Source organism: Anthonomus grandis, chromosome 17 (genome assembly GCF_022605725.1).
Source record: "Anthonomus grandis grandis chromosome 17, icAntGran1.3, whole genome shotgun sequence".
NCBI classification, from domain to species: Eukaryota; Metazoa; Arthropoda; class Insecta; order Coleoptera; family Curculionidae; genus Anthonomus; species Anthonomus grandis.
The window spans coordinates 8,355,902-8,376,861 of NC_065562.1; the positions used below are offsets into that span (position 1 = coordinate 8,355,902).

At 34.5% G+C, this 20,960-nt stretch overlaps 1 protein-coding gene across 5 annotated transcripts in view; it reads left to right on the top strand.

The window, feature by feature from the left end:
* LOC126746141 (DDB1- and CUL4-associated factor 15) overlaps positions 1-20,960 on the top strand; it is a 56,229-nt gene that overhangs the window by 20,101 nt on the left and 15,168 nt on the right. For 3 of the 5 annotated variants that reach the window (XR_007663800.1, XM_050454264.1, XM_050454263.1), the window contains exons 5-6: positions 5,660-6,694; positions 14,298-14,450. Coding sequence is in view for 4 of the 5 variants with exons in the window: in XM_050454264.1 (XP_050310221.1) it covers positions 5,660-6,694; positions 14,298-14,450 (1,188 nt within the window). In the remaining variant the exon portion in view is untranslated. The remainder of the gene's footprint in view (positions 1-5,659; positions 6,695-14,297; positions 14,451-20,960) is intronic. The other 2 variants (XM_050454265.1, XM_050454266.1) reach the window with 2 other exon arrangements.

Genomic DNA, 20,960 nt, shown 5'->3' on the forward strand with positions numbered 1-20,960 from the left:
ATTTTAATTGGAATGAATTAACATAGTTATCTAGGGTCAAGGTTAAATTCATTAAATTTCGAAGAAAAGCTTAAGCATCTTTATTCTTAATATACAATTCCTAAGAAACAAGATGGATGAGCTTCATCTTTTGCTGGACATATGTAATTTTCCTGATATTGTATTTCTGACTGAGCACTGGTTGAGGCCTAGTGAATGTTTTTTAATATCTGATTATGTTCCTATATCAAACTTTTGTCGTCAACAATCTATACATGGAGGAACCATGATCTTGGCTAGGCAAACAATTGAAACGATTTTTTGTAATATTGATAAGTATGATAATCTTCTGTTAGAGAATGTTTTTGAATTCTCTTGTAAGCTTTTTAATTTATATATTCTTTGTGTTTATAGGCCACCTACAGGAGATATTGCTATGTTTCTGCACAAACTTGATTCTCTTTTATCCCAGTTATCCCTAAGGTTATATTGGCTGGTGACTTTAATATCAACTATAATACTGATGAAACCTTGCCACGTACTTCTCTTTTAAGTATTTTAAATACTTACGACTTGAAAATGCACGTTCTTTCTCCCACACGAATAACTTCTTCATCTGCAACTACAATTGACTATTTCTGTACAAATTTTGATGACGTTTTATGCACAGTACTCCCATCTGGTATTTCCGACCATGAAGCTATTCTTGCTAAAATGCCATATAATACTGTATTATCTTTATCTCATTATATGGGAAGAATTTTCAGCAGGAGAAATTTCAATGCTTTTTCTGCTGCTACAGCTTCGGTAAATTGGAATGCACTTGAAACGGCTTCTGACCCACTTACTTTATTTTTTCAAGTTCTGTGATAAGATCAATCAGTGCTTTCCTAAAATGAGGCTTAAAACTAAGAAACGAAAACCATCGGTTACAAGAGGCCTTAGAATTTCTGCTAAAAACCTCTGTTTTTTGACTAAATTGTGCAAATATACTACAAATGAAAATAACGTTGTATATCATCAGAAATACCGTAGTCTGTACAGAAAGACAATTAAAGCAGCAAAATCTAATTATTATAGGGATCGCTTAAATATGTCAGCAAATAGGCGAAGTGAGTGATCCCTTACACTATCTTCAACAAGTGTCGGTTGAGCATTCATTTTTCTTTCATCCTGTCGATCTTACCGAAGTAAAAAATCAAACGCCTAAGAAACCATAAATCATCTGGAGCTGATGGGATATCTTCGAGGTTGTTACTCTTTTTGCCTGATTCAGCCTTAAATGCTTTAGTTTCTGCCATAAATAATTCTTTACATATTAGCATTTTTCCTTCATGTTTAAAAGAGGCAGTGGTTATCCCTCTTCATAAGGGTGGAGATTTGGATCAGCCTTGTAATTTCCGTCCCATTTCTATTTTGTCTATCCTCTCTAAAATACTTGAAAAACTTGGAAAAAGCAGAATTTTGTCCTTTTTACATCATAATGGCATTTTCTCTGCAAATCAGTTTGGATTTCAAGCCGGTAAAGGGACTCATGATGCTGTTTTTAGCTTTTTGTTGCGATGGCTTGAGTCCTATCTATCAAATCGTACTCAGAAGGTTACAGTGTCTGGGCGTTTGTCTGCTTCTAGATTCCTAAAATGCGGCGTTCCCCAGGGTTCAGTGTTGGGACCACTGTTATTTTTACTGTATGTGGATGACTTGAGTTCATTGAAACTGCAGGGCAGGGTGGTTCAGTTTGCTGATGATACCACCATACTATGGAGCCATAAAAATTCTGATTATATTAAGACTTGTATCCTTGAAGACCTTCAGATTTTATCAGGGTGGTGTCCTTCCAACAGGCTCGTGTTTAATGTAAGAAAGACGTCTATTATGGGGTTTAAGTGCGATGTATAGGGTCTGATGTTTGGCGAAAATTCCCTCTTGCAGAATAAAGAGTGCTGCAAGTTCCTAGAAATTACCATTGATGGTCGCCTTCGGTTTGAAGATCATATTTTATATTTAGCTGGGAAATTATCTTCTGGATCTTTTGCAGTAAGAATGGCAAAACAAGAGCTGGGAGGTGGTTGCACGTTCAGTGTACTTTTCACTTATTGAATCTCATATTCGGTATGACTTGCCTTTTTGGGGTTTAACTAATACTATTACTACGTCTTCCCTTACCAAAAACCGCTTTTATTGGCTAAGGCATATTATAACCTGGATGACTTTTTTAATGATAGGTTTTAACCTTGGACATGTTGGAAAGTTTTTTTTTCCTTTTTTCTTCTCTAGTTTTGTCAACAAGTTTACCTTTATTTAGTAATTGATTGTTTTATTTAGTTATCTTTAATTCAAGTATGTTCAAAAAGTTTTGTCTTCTTGTGTTTAATTTTGTTCATTGTTTTGTCAATTTTTGAAATTGTATTTTTGTTTTGTTTTTTTTTAGCTTGTAGGATGCTTGTACACAAGATTATTCTTACGTAATATAGCACATTTTCTTTCTTTCTTTCTTTCTTTCTTTCTTTCTATCTTTCTTTCTTTCTTTCTTTCTTTCTTTCTTTCTTTCTTTCTTTCCTTCTTTCTTTCTTTCTTTCTTTCTTTCTTTCTTTCTTTCTTTCTTTCTTTCTTAAACGGTCATTTAATTGGTACATTTATAATCGATGGCAGTCTTACAGATTTGCATACTACACTTTACATTTAAGAGATTTTTTAAACCAAAACTTTCCAAACCGATGGATTGGTTGGGGTGGCCATCTAGATCTACCTTAATCCTTTAGATTATTGCCTTTGGAGATGGTTCAAATCACTGGTATATTCGACTTATGTAAATACAAAAGAAGCATTACTGGATCGAATAACAAATGCAGCAAAAACTCTAAGAAATTCGCCCGAATCTATCCACAGAGCAACCCTAGCTATTCACCATTCACCAAAAAACATTTCTTGTATTCGGCTGTACGTCAGATTTGACAAAGCCTTAAAACAAATTGTTTGCTGGTGCTGGTTTTACCTGAACCGAAAATTGGGTAATTTTGCAATTACATTTAATTGAATAATTCAAGATTCGCTTATTAACATTTTTTGAAACTTTGCACAAGGGTTTGCCAGATTGGTTTCTTCAAAAAGTTATCTTAAATTTTCTATAAAATGTACAGGGAAGCCAATAATTGACCCCCTTAAAATTTACATGGGTTTTCCTATGTTCCGCTCGGCGACGCACCACCCGGTATATTTTGTTTATTTTTATTTCGTTATAATAAAACAGAGGCGTCGTGTTAATCCAACTTTTTTGTAATCTAAGTATCTCGAAAACGATTGCTCATATCACCTTTTAACAGGCATATATTTTTTACGTAAAAATGACACAAAAATTATTGAATTTACTTAAAAACGTAATACAGGGCCGTACCAAAAAGTTATGAATGTTTAAAAGACGTATAGGTGGCATCCCCTACAAGTAAGAGCCATACTAAGATTAGATTCAAATTTATCATACCAAAAAATTCCCGGATATCAATTTTTACTTCAATACTTACATTATCACAGATTTTATTAAAAAAATAGAAGAATGAATTAAAAACTTCAACACCCTGTATTTCGGAAAAGAAGGCCTTACGGACCCATATCTGTATCGACTTTTATGTTTTTTTTTGGCCTCTGAATACATACCTGAAATATTGACATTTCCTTATGAATTGGCCTGTATAAATTCTGAATATTAATTCTAATGCAGTATGTAGCTATGACAATTTTTTTCTAGTACGATTTTAATTTTAGGATTACTAATTTACTCATAATATACTTACATAATATAATCTTTTATGTACTTATCAGCATTATATAGGGTCGTCGAAAATTAAATTATATATTGTCATTTTTTTGTCAAGCATTTTTTTTTAAGTAGAAAACCCTATATTTTATTTTATATTCTAATGAACAGTTAAAATACCTTTAATTTAATATAACACATTCTCATACCTAAGTAGCCGCGTTTTAGAGATAAATAGTTATTTTCATGAAATTTGATAATTTTAATTATTTTGCAAATTACTTAGTTAGCCATAAAAATGTTACTATGGTTTAATAAATGATAGTAAAATTAAGTTAAAATATTAACATTGCGTTTTGCGATCAACTAAATTAAAACCTGAATTAAATAAAACAAAGACATTTATCAATGAAGAAGATTATATTATGAATGTATTGGCATATTTTACTGCATATCCACAAGCTTCAATTAGGATGATTACGTTATTAGTCTTTACGTTATTGACTATAATTCAAAAAATTATAGCCAATCATAAAATTGATCCATACAAGTTCATCAACGTTCAGGCTTTGAGACCACAAGACTATCACAGAAGGGTAGAATTCTGTAAAAACATTTTGATCCACATTAATGAAGACGCTCACTCTCTAAGAATTTTTCAGAGAGGGAATTTTCAATAGAAGAAATACTCATTTTTGGGCCGATTTAAATCCACACGCGACAAAAGTAATGGGTTTTCAAGAAAAATTTAGTTTCAATGTATTTTAAACGATAATCAATCATAATTTTTAAATTATAATAAACCGCAAGACTTTTGTGGTTGTTGGTTTCAACTTGACGGGGCGCCGCCTCACTGTGGAGACAGTGTAACAAGAGAAGTGTTCAACATGTTTGATCTTGATGGTTTAGGTGTATGGGACCATGGAATCGCCAGATCTGAAACCCCTTGATTTTTATTTGTGGGGTAATATACAGAAAAGTGTGTATGCAACAACAGTAAACAGTAAAGAGGAACTACGTCAGTGAGTTATTAGCTCTTTTGAAGAGCTAGATGAAAGCGAAATTAAAAGACCGACGAATATATCCAACAGAAGACCATCTTATAAATGTGTAGATAGAGAATAACGGTAGTCGTTTCGAAAATTTCCTATAATGTCACTGTCATTTATTAAACCATGGTGACATTTTCATAGCTAATTAAGTAATGTATAAAATAAAATTGTGTTTAAAATTAAGATTTTCATGAAAATAAGTATTTATTTCTAGAACGCGGCTACTTAGGAATATGAATGTGTTATATTAAATTAAAGGTATTTTATCTGCCTATTAGAATAAAAAATAAAATATATAGAGGGTTCCATTTAAAAAAATTGACTTTTCGCCATTTTAGTACATGAAGAATTTTAATTTAATTTTCGAAAACCCTGTATAATGCAACACTGTATATGCTGATTAAATTGGGCTATGAGAAGTTAATCAAAATGGTCTCTTAAAGTGATGTGTAAAATTTTAGCTTTTTAGGAAGTTATATGGCTGAGAAATAAACAATTAGTTATCATAGTTAGTATATAATAGTTTTTTTTTTCTTGAAAACCGCTAGAGATAGGTATAGGAAAGTATAATTAAAAAATACTTAAAACGAAACAGGGAATCAAAATATATAGAGTGTTCCATTTAAAGAATCAAAGGTGTTGCCATAGAAAAATGGCAAAGCGGCAACAAAGTGCTGATATCTTAGTCCGATAGAGCATTGTCTATAATCATGGCTACAATTTTTTGAAAATTTTAATTAATCAAAACTCAAACGTGCCGTATACGTAAGGCTAACCTACCATTGGTCGTCAGTCACCCTGTATATGGTACCTCGCCACCCTTTATAGAACATTATAAATCTTAATTAATTAATACAAATAATTTTTATTTCAGATTCAGGGCATAAGCCGTTATGCATCAAACATGGATTTGTGGTTGATTATATGTTCGCCTTAAGTGAACCTGCTCCGGTTTTCAACCCCCGTATTTCACTCAGCTATCCAGATTATTTGGTAGTAAACACCGGTCATCACATCCATATCCTGAATGTTTCCATTCAAAATCCTAATCAGCCCAATCAAAACGTCTCAGGTCAAAGCAATTCCTCATTATTGTCAAGTTTTCATATAAAAGATGAAGAGCCTGTAAAATTTAGCAACTTTTTTTTCAATAACGATGCTTTTAGTGAAGCATCTGAGACTGCTAGTGATCATTGTGGGGCGGTTGACGCAATTTTGGACAATTTTAGTGAATATGAACTGGATTCCGCAGAGTCAGGTAGTAAGCCTTTTCATGAATTAAATATTAGCTGTGAACCTTTAAATGTAACTGGTAAAAGTTACCATAATACTCTCGTTCAGCAACACATTTTCGATCCCCGGTTAAAAAGGTTACAACAAAATAGTTCTAAGGAATATGTATTTTCGATGCCTCAGGCTTCTATGCCGCAAAAACCTCCCGAAAAAAGTAAAGTAGTCGACAAAAAAATCGCCGAAAAGGCCTACGAGTTCATTGAAGAAAACGAAAAATATGAAAAAATCAGCCTGTTTCGTAAAAAACGCCTCGCAGATAAAAAGTACGAGTTTTCAGAGGATAACACTGAAAACATTGTTCCTTTTCATATATTAAGACGTGAAAGACGATACCGTTTGTATCGATCTCAACGCACCGAACTGAATAGTTTGTTCCTTAGTCCTTGCTCGCCTATGCAAAGTCCCGGACAGTTTTCCCCTAGTAGTGGAGGGACTCCGCGCCATATTTATTGTACCTCATCTATAATACGTAGCTCTCCTTACCATTACTCCCGTTCCTCTCCAGTGAGTCCGAAGGATACGAGGAAGATTAATGTATATTCTCCTAGTCTGGAAAGTGATTTTTCTGACTCGGATAGTAGACTTGTGGTTATGAGAACTGCTACGCCCCATAGTGGTAAGCTTAAATTAATTAGATACTGTAATTGTAGATGATTTAGTCGTAGATAAGCAACGGGTGTGTGTTTATATCTCTTACCAAAGTCTATATATATTTCGACAAGAATTAATTAAATACAACCACACACTTAGTTGTAGCTTTTATGTGCAAAATGAATTATTTAATTCAGAACTATCATCTGGGTTGTACTGTTCTTGAAAGACGAAGAAATGTTAAAAAAGTGGGTTAATTTTGAAAAGAATGCCCAATAGAATGAAAGTTTAATAATCCTTACAACAGACAAGTCATATGAAGGTTCTAGGTTTGGGATAAGCTTAGAATATTGAAAGGCTTTCTTTATGTTCTAAGGTAATAAGCACTAGTTAGAACTTTGATTTAAATAAATACAATAATAAAATGGTTACCAATTACTGATTCCAATTTATACAAGCGAATTATAAATAATATTTTAAAAGGGGTACTTAGTGGGTACACATTGATTTAAATTGTTGCCCAAGTTTTGGTTTTTATCATAGCTTTTATTTAAATATTAAAAATATCAAGTTGTGAACACATAGCATAAAAACATACCTCATATGCCTGAAATAAAATGAAAAATTACTTGCATTGCTTGAATGATATGAAAAATAACATCAACATCATTAAGGTATAGCCTAAAAGACTTAAAAATCACGAGTGTTATACAGGGTGTCAAGTTGAAAACTTTCAATGCAAAAATCTCTGAAACTATTAAAGTTAGAAAAGCGCAATTTTGTACAAATGTTATACAGGAGGGGGAACTATAAGAATTTTTTCTAATAATTTTATACAGGGTCAAGAAAGGTATAAGTTAAATGAAATAAACTCCAAATGCATTCCATTTTGGGCTAAACAAAAATATTAAAATAATATTATTTTCTAAATTCATTTCATTCTGAAGGCCTTCCCTTGGAATAGATGCACACTTTGTAATAAATCCGTTGCCAAAGATAATCAAGTACTCTATACGCTGAACTGTTTTTTCTTGTTTGCTACTGATCAATATCCAACTTAAGTCAAGTGTGTCAGATTTTACTTCACAGTCAAAAGTAACAATAATTTCTTTAATCCGATAAAAAAGTTGGAATGCAGGTTTTAGGTTGTACCAGAAAGCAGATGTTTGGACCTAGTTTAAAAAAAATATTTTACATTGTTGAGATTACATGTTTGAGAAAGACAAGTTTCAGTTATCATACAGTTAACCCAGATATGCCTACTGTACGTTTAATCGAACAGTTTGCAGATCGATATTCTAAAATTTTTTCCACGTGTTCTGACACTTGCGGATAGATGGCATACTGGTAGGCGTGTTTTAGAAATTTTATTTGTTTACTTGCTGCTGTTGAATACGAGTCGTGACTTGTGGTAAAGGTGAAAAACAATTTCTAACCAGTTGTGTGTCTCATAATGGATAATCCAATCGGCTTGCGGCCTGTCGGGTAAGTAAACTTTACAGTAATTGTTTTATTATTGCATGATATTTTACAAATAAGTAGAAAACATGTTTTTATAAACATTTCTGCTACTATCGCATAATAAATTATGGTTTCGGATTCTGCGCAAGTCTCTAAGATCGTGTGTACGTTAAAACATACAGTAGGCATATAGCTGAAATTATCATTTTTTTAATAAAGAGTTAGAGACTAAATAATAGGTGTTTTTTTAGTGGCCTAACCTTGGATGATCTTCTTGCTGAGTTAGAAGAAGATATCCACACGAACTCAACTAACGATATTGAGATAGTAATTCTTCCACCCACAAATGCGAATGATGATTTCACGGATGAAGATTCAGGTGATGAGCAGGAAGTGGCAATCAATAACTTGTCACCATCGCAATTACTAGCAGAAGCAGAATTTCGCAATAAGGATCAAGAGAGTGAAAATATACAAAGCCAAGTAGATACAAGCCAAGAAGAAATGGAAAAACGCCAAGAAGATCTGTGGGATGAGAGTGACAATTTGCCATTGTCACATTTTTTGAAATCAAAGTCCAATAAGAAAAAAACATATAAATGGGAAAATCTCGATATTGACAATAACGAAATAAATATTGCTTGGATACCAGAATTGACAGCTGCAAATGAAAGTTCCCCTTTGCAGCTTTTTGCCAAGTTTTTTGATGAACATGTTATAAAGCTCTTGGTAGAATTTAGCAATATGTGTGCTTCAAAACGAAACAGAAAAGCTGATATAAATTGTGATGAAATGACATCTTTTTTAGGAGTATTATTGGTAAGCGGTTATTTCTGAGTCAGTAGAAGACGAATGTATTGGTAAAATTCAGATGATTCGAGGAATATTTTGATTTCAAATTCTATAAGTAGAGATAGATTTGAATACATTATGTCTAACATTCACTGCTGTAACAACGATACCCTAGATACGAGTGATCGTTTTGCAAAAATGAGCCCCTTTTTCAACATAATAAATAAGAATTGTTTAGCAAATGCACCACATGTTCGGCAGCATAGCATAGACGAGGCTATGGTACCGTACTTTGGGAGGCATCCAGGAAAACAATTTATAAAAGGAAAACCGGTACGATATGGGTATAAACTTTGGGTCGGTACCTCATTTTATGGCTATATCAACTGGTTTGAACCTTACCAAGGCGCCAAATCAGAAATACCGAAATATAAAGAAATGGGATTGGGACCTTCAGTCATTTTGAACTATGCTGATATAATTTGCTCAAAAATAAATGCCCAATATCATCTTTTTTTGGTAATTTCTTTTCAACCATTCCGTTAGTTGAAGAACTGACCAACAGAAAAATAAAAGCCACCGGAACTCTGCGAGAGAACAGACAAGCAAATTGTCCTTTATCATCGAAAAAAATTTTTAGAAAATCAAAAGGAGGCAGCTGGGATTTTCAATCTACAAACAAACGTTCCATCATAATTGCGTCCTGGAATGACAATAATATTGTAAATGTTATTTCAAATTTTGTAGGAGTACAACCAACTCATACAGTTACACGTTTTGCACATGCCGAAAAAAAACGTGTAGGCCTTGAACAACCACAAGCTATTAGAGTATATAATAAATATAAGGGGGGAGTTGACCGTAGCGATCAAAATATGAGTTTGTATCGAACGGCAATTAGAGGCAAGAAGTGGTATTTTCCCCTTTTTTGTCATATGTTAAATTTAGCAGTACAGAATGCCTGGGTTCTACATAAAAAAAAAAACAGAGAATGGCAAACTACATATACTACTACATGTAGATCATCTAACGTTTCGAAGGAGGATCGCTAAAGCATTTCTTGAAGGTAATTTGGGCCGAAGCAACCGTAAAAGATCTCGGCCATCATCCTGGAAAATGTTGATTCAAGATTTGACCGGATTGACCACCTCAAGAAAAGCCAACGCGTTGTAGGGTTTGTCATAAAGCAGTTTCTGAAGGGTTTTTTTCTGTATTTTTACAATAAATATTCTACAAAAAAAATGTTTTATTTACATTGCCTTTTAGACCTCAAGTGCCTACTGTCCGTTTAAACGAACACCCCATTTTATGCTACAAATTGGTATTTTTAGGAAAAAAATCTCTTTTAATGTGTAAAGGTAGATTTAAGGAACAATATACCAAAAAATTAGAAGAAAATTAAAAAAATATATTTCAGGCATATCTGGGTTAAATATATAATACCGGACGACCTTAATGATACAAATGACAATGCCAATTTCATCTACTTTTATTTACCTCATTCTTATGGCTTTCTCAGCATTTTTCTGAAAAAAACATATAGTAAAAGAAAGAGCCAAGCTAGTGCAATGAATATCGCTTTAAGGACCATGTGGAATAATTAACATTTTAGGCACTAAATAAATAGCAGGATGTACTAAATTACCTTCGTGGTCATAAGGGTCAAATTTAAAAAAGGATATCGAGCTGCAATTAAGGCAGCAAATCAAATTTCAAATGACCAACTTACACTAAATTTCCAAAATTCAACTAAAACTATGTAGAGCATTATAAATGATTACAGAGGCATCACAAAACATTAAATGCCATATATAACTGATGAATCTGAACCGGTTTTTTCTGAACATTGCTTTAGAGTTGAAGAACTTGTATTCCCACTATATTGACCCACTTGAGAACATTCCTCATATATACCTTAATAAATCTTATTTATTAACCGTTTCCCCGAGAGTATTTTTCCTTAGTGTATAAAAATTGGTTATTGTTCCCCTATTTAAAAAAGGCATATGGGTGAGGTGTCAAATTACAAAACCCATTTCCCTACTGCCATTATCAAAAATATGCGTGATGTGCCTGAGAATTTTAGATTTGTCACAGTTTGGATTCAGGAAAGGTTTTTGCATTGTTGAAGGCATTCTCAACTTTATTACATAATTGCTTTTGAGCAGGGTAATTGCCATCTAACTCTGCGACTCGAGCCTTTGACTGTATATCTAATGAAATTCTGATTATCAAGTTGATTAAGCAGAACTTAAGAGACTTGAGTATATCTTTGATAAGGGCTTACTTACTCTCACGAGATGTGAGGGAAAGATTTGCTCATATTGATTCAGAAAGAGCGTGTTTTGCGCATTGCGGTTCCTTAAGGCTCTGTCTTGGGATCCTTATTATTCTTAACCCTTTCCACTCCAGGTATCCACCATTTGGATATTTCTATTAAGTCAGCACATACCATGATATCCACATATAGATATCGTGCCTATTTGCTTGCAAATAGATTTTATATGATGGTAATACGAGTATTACTATATTATTTCGTCTGGTATGGGATATAATTTTTTATCCCCACCAAAATAAACCGGTTTGCAAAGTTTCATGCACTTGTTGTTTTTGTTAGTGTCGAATTAGCCTCGCTGGTATAAGCCCGAATTAGTGCGTTTTAGCGTATTTGGCGGGCAAGTTAGTTTTTTACTTTTTCTGCGTACTTTTGTCTTTGATATTGTGCTAACACCTTACAAAGGACATTATGGATGTGGACAATCATTCTGTAAGCGATAGTGATGATTCGGACTACCAATTGAGTAATAATTCGATGATAAGTGACTCGCATTCTTATTCGGACACTGACGAAGATTAAGAAATTGAGAGTGTGTTTATGGACGACTGGCAAGTTTTAGGAAAGTAAGAGATTTTTCTTTCGACTACGTTTTTCATCCTGCAATTGATTGGCAAGACCCAGTGAATTGCTTTGAATGTTTTATGAGCCTACATATTATGTCCAAATTGTGCCAATGGACCAACAATAGAGCAGAAATATATTTCAGGGAAAATAATACAAATACTGTATTTGGCTTTCAGTGGAAGAAGCTTGAAAAGAGGAAATGTATATTTTTATTACATTTTATTTTCTCACAGGTCTCACTAAATGTCCTCGTATAACAGATTATTGGAGAAAAAGCATATTGCGTTCTGGACCAAAAGTGTTTTAAAAAACAATAATGATCTGAAACAGATGCCTATCTATCTTGAAATTGATTAGATTTTCTCCTCCGGAAGCGGCTAAGGCTCGAGCTCCCATGACTGGACTTGGCATTTTATGGCTATGCTAAAAGATAACTGCATGACCTTAGTGGACCCCGGTTTTTGCTATTGATGAACACCTAATGTTATAAAAAGACAGGCTATATTTTCGCCAGTACATAAAAGAAGCAGGTTTGGAATAAAAAATTTTGCGTTATGTCCGAGTGCTTAGCATCTTAGAGGTTATTCTTGGAACTTTTGTCTATATGTAGGCAAAGATACTTTTGAAGTAACACATATACCAGGCACTGAAAATTTGACAGTTTCTGAAAGAATAGTAGTTTAGCTGGCCCAAAACCTACTAAATAGTAGCCGTGAAGTTATTTTGGAAAACTGGTATACTTCGGATCGACTTTCAAAATTTTTACTCTCCCAAAGAACATATTTAACTGGAACAATAAGAATAAATCGAGGTGTTGTCCCAAACAACTGTCGAACACACCATTAGAGCGTTACCAATCGTGTTTTGTACGACAAAATATGCAACTATTAGTTAAATATAAAGACCAAAAATGTGTGTTTCTGTTACAAACAACAAAACATACTGCAGGAGTTTATGAAAGAAGTCGTCGAATGATGGGAGGAAAGTTGGTAACTATTAAAAAAACCCATAAAAGCCGATATCGGGTACTATAAACAGAATATGGGTGCTGTGGATGTCGTAGATCAAGATTTGGTGCCATATTATATAATCTTTGAGAAAAAGTTACACTTGGCTCTTAAAAGTGGGGTTCATGCAGATGCTTTTGAACTCCAGAGTTTTATGCACACATGCAACCGGAGGTTCTAAAATTGCTATGTATGACTACAAAAAATTGTGCTGTCATGGTATGCTAAGTAAATATAGTGATGGATATCGGAAGATGTCTGACTCTCAACCTTCAACCTCCAAAGGTGAATCCAAAGAAGAAGATGTTATGGTAAACTTGCCAAAGAAGCAAGGAAAAAATCGCGCTTACGAAAGGTCTGCATGGTCCGCCGACGACGTGGAATAAAAAAACTAACCAGAAATGTTTGCATTCAATATCCAGAAAAACCAGGACTATGCTGTGACGATCACTTCGTAGATTATCACAAGTAACATTTATTAAATAAATGTTTTTATGTAACTTTGTCCGAGTTTTTTGTATTATTAAAGCATTTGCTTTATTAAAAATGTGTTTAATTTGTTTTTTTTAAATATCCATATATGGAAATCTGGTATAGCACTGATATCCACCACATGGATATTCTGGTATAGTGCTAAATTTTTGGGAACGTACCACCATGTTGTTTTTCTGTTTTGAGAAACAAAAACTTGCAACAATTATAATCAGATATAAGTATAAAAATATAATTTATAAAAGTAAAAAAAAAATAAATGACGTGGTATGTAGGATACACTTTTGAAATATCAGCTGGAGTGGAAGGGGTTAAATACGTTAATGATTTGGCATCAACTCTATTTTATCAGCACATTTTACTCTATTTGCTGAAGGTACAACAATCTCATATTATGATGAACATATGGTAAAAGCCTTATTTCTAGAGTAATTTAACGGTTCTTATACGGCACGCTTTATTTTCAGGTTGTTCTTTTTTTTGCAACTAAGCGTTTTTTAAAATAAGTTAATCACTAAGTCGTTTCACTAACGGAGTTTTATTAACTGCGGATATTTTTCTTATGTGTGAATTCACCAATCAGATTTGCTAAATCTGACGAGACGAAGAGAAAAAATATTGCAAAAAATACTGCTGCGTTAACAATGTAATACTAATCAATAATATTTGGTTTTTTGTTATTGTTAATAAACTCTAAATGGTGAGAAACTTACAATATAGTTATAAAATGTCGCTTATTTAAGTGTTTTTCCCATTCTTTCACAACCACAGTCCAGCACTATCCGGGAGACCAATTATTGGAATAAAAATTAATTTTAATAATTCAACATACTAAAATGATCATTACAAAATTATACTATGTCTCGGCAACGTAGAGCAACATTTCGCCGCAGAAGTTCTATGTATTTTGTGTATTCCGCACAGTTCTGTGTATTTACGACAAAGCAAGGAAAACAGTAATATTTTGTTTTTAGATTCGGGTCGTTGCAATGCAACAACAGGGCTACTAATACTGGATCCTAAAGGGGAACCGCCAGTATCCACCCCAAAGTGGATAACAAAAGTTGTAAGACGATATTCAAACGGTGATTTTGAAAATAGTTCCTTATTGTCCGGACAAAGTCGAGGTAAGTGTCAACTTAAAATGTTTTTTTTTTAGCTTCTAATAATTATGACCTGATATAAAGACAATGAAACATAAGTCTATAATTCCCAATCTATATTAGTTTATCAAATATGACAGGTTTCGCCAACCAATGGGCACCATCAGAGGATTGAAAAGGAAACAGAAACAACATCGTATTTAAAAAATTTAAAAATGAAAAGATTTAGACCACATAATTAAAACCTACTCAAGAAATAAAGGAGATATTAGACTCGAGATACACGAGGGTTCCTATTTATACTTTAGGCTTTGGCACCACAAGTGGTCTAGGTGCCTTTTAACGTTTTCGTCTGAAAGCTTGGGTCTTTTAACGCTTACTTTCTTTATTTTCTTTTTCATAAAAAATGTCTCAACGAAAAAATAGAGTGAACTCGTGAACAGTGATTTTTCACAACTCTCGACGTGGATTATCAGGACAGGAGTGCATCGAATAATTTTTTTCCTTTTTGTTGGAGATCATAGCCGTCGCTGATTGAGCGACGAAATCTGTGAGGGTCTACCAAAATAAGTTCTTGTGCGCGAAAATGTTGATGGTGTGCGAGAATTAGTGAACAAGAACTAGAAAGAAAGTCTAATTTTAAGAAAAACTCAAAAATATGATCGTGTCAATGGGTGCAAAGAAATTGCGGTGCTTTAAAACCTGTGTATCTACAAGTGGTACACGAACACTACTGTTTTTAAGTGCGTGGTGAAATGCGGAAAAAGAGAGCGTAACGTGATCCAATCATATATCCAATTAAAAATTGTAAGAATTTTTAGTTAGGATATAAGATTTTAACCTAGAATTACATCATAAAAAAATTTAGCTTTTATCTAAATATGCAGGAATTGTTGCGTGGCCTGCAGACAACAAATTGCTCGTAAAAGCCCACATAGTTTCTATAACATCTGAGTCATTTTACTTGATATAAAGATTGTTTTCCTGTAAATTACTCTACCTTTCTTGAAGTTTGGTTATTCTTTTGCGTTTTGACTGCACGCATCAAAAAATAAAAATCCTATTAATTAGTTCATCTCTCCGGTACGTACAGTGTTAACTAATTGGTTAGTAGTAGTAGTAGTAGTAAGGGTGGGGGAGCTAGAGCTCGGCAAGTAGGCCTGAACAGTCCCTTTTCGCCAACCCCAGAATCACCCACCCCTACGCCTCCACTCCCAATGCGCGGTCTTCACTGAGTCTTTTCTTTTAATAAAGGCTTGCACATTCTCCCAGTCCAGATCTTTAAGATCTTCCCGTTGGCGTGTCGTTGCTCTGAAAGTTTTCCACCTATCACAGATACCTAGTATGTGGTATGAAGTTTCCTCCCCTGTACCGCAATTCGGACAGAGTGGGCTTTATTTTATACCAAGAAGGTGTAGATGCCTGTTTAGACACTTTAGACTGTTGTGCCCAGTCAGGATTCTCACCAAGTCTTTGATACTCTGTCGGGTCTTTGTTAGCAGTCGCCTTGATTTAGAGCCGTCATGGTCTGGTATTATTTCCTTGGCCTGTCTACATCTTTCTGTCCTTCTCCAATTCTTTCTTGTTTTTTCCCATGCCCAATTACACACAACCGCAATGTCTAGGGATATTTTGAATAAATTTGTATATATATTTTTTAATATGATCTTTTTTTTTAAATTTATTTGCAAGTTTAAGAGTAGTTTATAAGGTAATAAAAAAACCCAAAAAATTTTAAATAATTTATATTTTTTCTAAAAAAATGCAAAAAAATTAAAGTTGTTGAGAAACTAGGTTTTACAAAAATTTAATTCTTAATTTTAAATTAACAAAAAATAAACAAAAACAATATTCAATGACTTGTATGACCTCCACGACTGTTCACAACTGCTTGACATCGTCTGGGCATGCTTAGAATTAAATGATCAATATCATCTTGGGGTATCTCATTCCAGGCTTCTTGAAGTGTCAGAAACAAAGTTCTTCTATTGTCTCTTGGTCTTTCCATACGAAGAACTCTTCTTTGAAGCATATCCCACATGTGTTTAATGGGGTTTAGGTCCGGGGATTGAGGTGGCCATGGTAAGACATCGATATTATTCATTTCTAGAAACTCTCTAGCAACCCTTGAAGTGTGTGGTCTGGCATTGTCGTGCATGTAAACAAAGGTTTGACCAATTGCTGCTGCATACGGAATAACAACAGGTGCCAGTATCTGATCCACGTATAATCTGCCAGTTAAAAAGTTTTCTAATAAAATGAGGTCTGTTCTTCCTCCAATACTAATGCCTCCCCAAACCATGATGGTTCCGCCACGAAAAGAATGCACTTCCTGGACATTGCACAGGCGGTTTGCGTTTCCAGGCTCTCTCCACATGCGAACTCTTCTTGAGTCGGGGTAAATTCCAAACCGAGACTCATCAGTGAACAGCACATTTGCCCAACTTTCATTTTGCCACAACAAATGTTCTTCCGCCCACAAAAGTCGTACTCCTCGATTACCCCAGGACAACGGTTGCACCCTTAAAGGCCGACGACTACGTAGGTTGTTTTCATGCAAACGTCGGCGTACAGTATCGGCTGAAACCTCAACGTTATGCACTTGCTGTAGCATGATTTGCAATTCTGGTGCTGTTACAGTGGGGCGTCTTCGAGCATTTAAGTGTAAAAAGCGGTCCTGTAGAGGGGTTGTAATACGTAAGCGACCTCTATGCCTTTCCGCCACATCGCCTTCTTCTCGATACCGTGCATATAAGCGTGAAATTACGCTTTGAGTAGTGCCCATGTTCACTGCAACCTGTGCTTGCGTCATACCACCATCTAAAAGGCCCACCGCTCGTATCATTTCTTCTCTCGTTAAATGTCTGCGCTGCATGGTTAGCAAGAACTATACTGAGCTCTATGAACAAACTTTTTTCCAAAAAAACGCAAACACTTTTTTTTGGTAAAAGAATTCAAGACAATAAATAACGATATGTGTATTTGTTTATTTATTTGAGATAAATAAATTAAGTAGAAAAATGTACAGTGTGGTTTAAGCAGTCTAAAATAAGGATAAAGTCTAGATATTTTTATATTTATAGCAAGTAAATAAAATTTTAACAAATTAAAAAAAAAATTAAGAAAATTCTAAATTATCCCTAGACATTGCGGTTGTGTGTATTAAGTGTCTGGGAGATTTGTTTTTCGCTAAGACCGAGACAAGGTTCGGAGCCTACAAAGGGGTTTACGGAACCCTGTCTGGCCAGTTCATCGGCCCGCTCATTGCCCTCGACACCTTGGTGTCCTGGGACCCACCTCAGTCTTACTTTCCTGTGTGCTGCAAGCCTTTCCAATGCGTCTCTGAATTCCTGGACTAGCACAGAGCTGGTCCTGGGTTTCTGAATCGCCTTGAGGGCAGCTTGACTATCGGAGTAGATGCAAATCCCCCCGTTACCTTCCAATGCCTCTCGTTTGTTTGCTACTTCGAGTATAGCAAACACCTCCGCTTGGAAAACTGTGGTGTTTCCCTAGCGGCTGCGTTCGTTTTCATCCTCTACACTCCAGCTCCGGCTGAATTGGTCTTCATCCATGATCCATCTGTGTACCAGGCCTGGAAACCACTTGCCTCTTTAATTTGGTTCGCCGACCATTCTTTTCTTGTCGGGATTTCGACTTGAAACCCCTTCTTTAACCTTAGTTTGCCTTTTTCTGTAGTGCATTTGGATGTCAGAATTGGTATGTTCTTACACATCCTAAGAGCAATCGTCATATGGCCTTGTTCTAAGTGAACATTGCGCCACCGTCCGCTATCCTTCATCCTCTTATACGCCGCCATGGCCTCCCTCTCAATTCAGACTGGGAGGTCCAGCAACTAATTGGTTATGTAAAATATTTGCTGAAAGGGCAATTTTTAAAAGACTAGAAAAAAGAGTTAAATGCAGCGAACCTATATACAGGTTGGGCAATTGAAGATTATGAATTGTTCAAAATAATAGCAAAACACCGCTTGCTTTCGTCGATAGGCGGTCGTCTGATAGGTAGTTGCTGTTTTTATTTTTTACAGAATCACAATAATAATATCATGCCTCGTTCTGCTATGTGCGCTGCACTCTTGTGTTTCAATTTTAAAACAATATTATTTTTCTCTCGACTTATTAAAGTGGACCCGAGATAACGAGGTCATGAGTCGTGTACGCTATAAAAACAGTAAAGTGTGGGAATGGTTCAGGGCCGGATGAATTATCTGCCGAAATAATCAAACTAAAATATACAGATATTCTGCTAGATTTATTTAACACCATATGTAATACAGGAATACCAGATGGATGGCTCATATCACCCTTTATAGTCATCCCCAAAATGCTAAACAATGTGTAGACAATAAGTTTGTCGATGGCACATTAAGTATATCATGAGCCATACCATGAAAGCCATAAATTTTTGAAAATAATACATGACAGAATGTATATGAATGTATGGAACAAAATACTAGTGAGACGAAGGAGAAGGTTTTGGCCCAAGGGAAGCATTAGATGCTTTAAATATACTCACACAATGATGCATGGACATAAATCAGGATCTGTACATATGCTTCGTAGATTACAACAAGGCTTTCGACAGGGTAAAACACGACCATTATACTTTTAAACTAAAAAAATGTAGACAGAAAAGACATCAGAATTATTGCTAATTTATATTACAATCAAAAAGCAGTGTTAAGGGTAGAAGGACATACCACAGAATAAATGAAAAAATAGAAAAATGGAGTCAGGCAGTTCTGTCACCGGCACTATTCAAAACTGCATTAATCAATGAAATAAGGGGAGTTCACATAAATGAATACCCATTAAAAACTTGAGGTATGCTGATGATCTATTACTGATAGCAAGCACACTCTAAGATTTACAAATACTAGTGAATAAAGTAAATGAGGAAAACGAAGAATATGGACTGACAATGAACGTGAAAAATACTAAATTCACGTCGATTAGCAAAAGAACCAGCAATGTCGGACAAATCTACATACACAACCTACATAACAGTAAAAAAATACAAATACATGGGTAACTTTATCGACAAAGACAACGACTGGTCTCAGAAAAAAACAGAATAGACAAGGCAAGATCAGCGATTAAGAAAATGAAAAAAAAATTCAGCAGAGATATCAGTTTACCCTTGAAAATCAGATTGCTATGTGCTGCTTTATGGCATGGAGGATGAAGGATTTAACAAAACTAGACGCTTTCGAATACTGGACATACCGCAAGATACTAAAAATTACTGCTAAAATGGATAAACAAAGAAAAAAAATTAATTCTGACAATTAAAAAACGAAAAACCACAGTATCTAGGACATTTTATAATAATACAGGGAAACTCAGGGGAGAAGAAGAGTCGAAAGAAGTCACTCGTGGTTGCAGAATCTGCCTGACTGTACGAATGCACAATAAATCAATAATTTAGATAGAATTCAATATTCAAAATTAAATGAATGCGGATAACGTATATTAGAGAAAAAGGCAACAACATCGCAACGCCGCTCGATCGTATTGTTGATTCCACTGACACAAGTAATCTTTACCAGTGACGTCGTCTAAAAATATTTACATAATAATTATTTATTAATAATAGATTTTGCGTTTTTTTAACGTACTTCATTAGGTAAAGGAACCCATAAAAATCTAATAAAGAGCATTTTTATGGAAATTAAATATTCTATAGTTATTATAGATTTTGTAATAGATTTTCATTTACGTTAATTTCTATGATCCCCTATTCTACATTTAGGATGACGATTTTCCCTTGATATGATGTTATGACAGTATGGTCTTTTTTTAGTTGTGAAAAATATCGGCTTGAATCGTTTTTTTTCCCATGGTGAGGCACAAACGGCACAAGTTTTTAGCATCGTAAAAGGTGTCAAATGAAACAGTCAAATGATATTTTTTTCGTTTTTCAACCAAAAACTAAAGAGAAACCCAGAACTTAAATGCCGAATGTTAACACAAAGCCGTTTGATAAGATGACATTTCGCAAGATGACATCAACTTTTGCTTGCATTCCAAATTTTTTAACACCAATAAGTTAAATTGACATTATTATATGTGTATAAACTTGAAAACAGAGAAACGGTGAAAATGTTTGTAAACAAAACACTCCTCTTGTCCCTGAACTCAAACTAAGTTGTTGTTTATTAATTCTAGTCTTTTAATGTTCTAAGACGGTTGTGATAAAATAATTTTTAATGCATCCGTTTTTTAACCGTCTTAGTGGGACTGGCGATATTAAATGGCCTCCTAGATGTCCAAATTTGTCCCCAAGTGACTTTTATTTTTGGGGTTAAGGATCGGGAAGGACAAAATAGAATTTAAAAAAACAGCACATACCTATCAGACGACTGTATGAGGCCAGAGGAAGCGGTGTTGTCATTATTTTGGACAATTAGATAATGCGTAACCTTAATTTTCGCAACCTGTGTATATTCTATGGGCATGAAGAAAATTCGATGGTGTGGTCCACAAATGAACTAATATATTACACTGAAACCTTTGA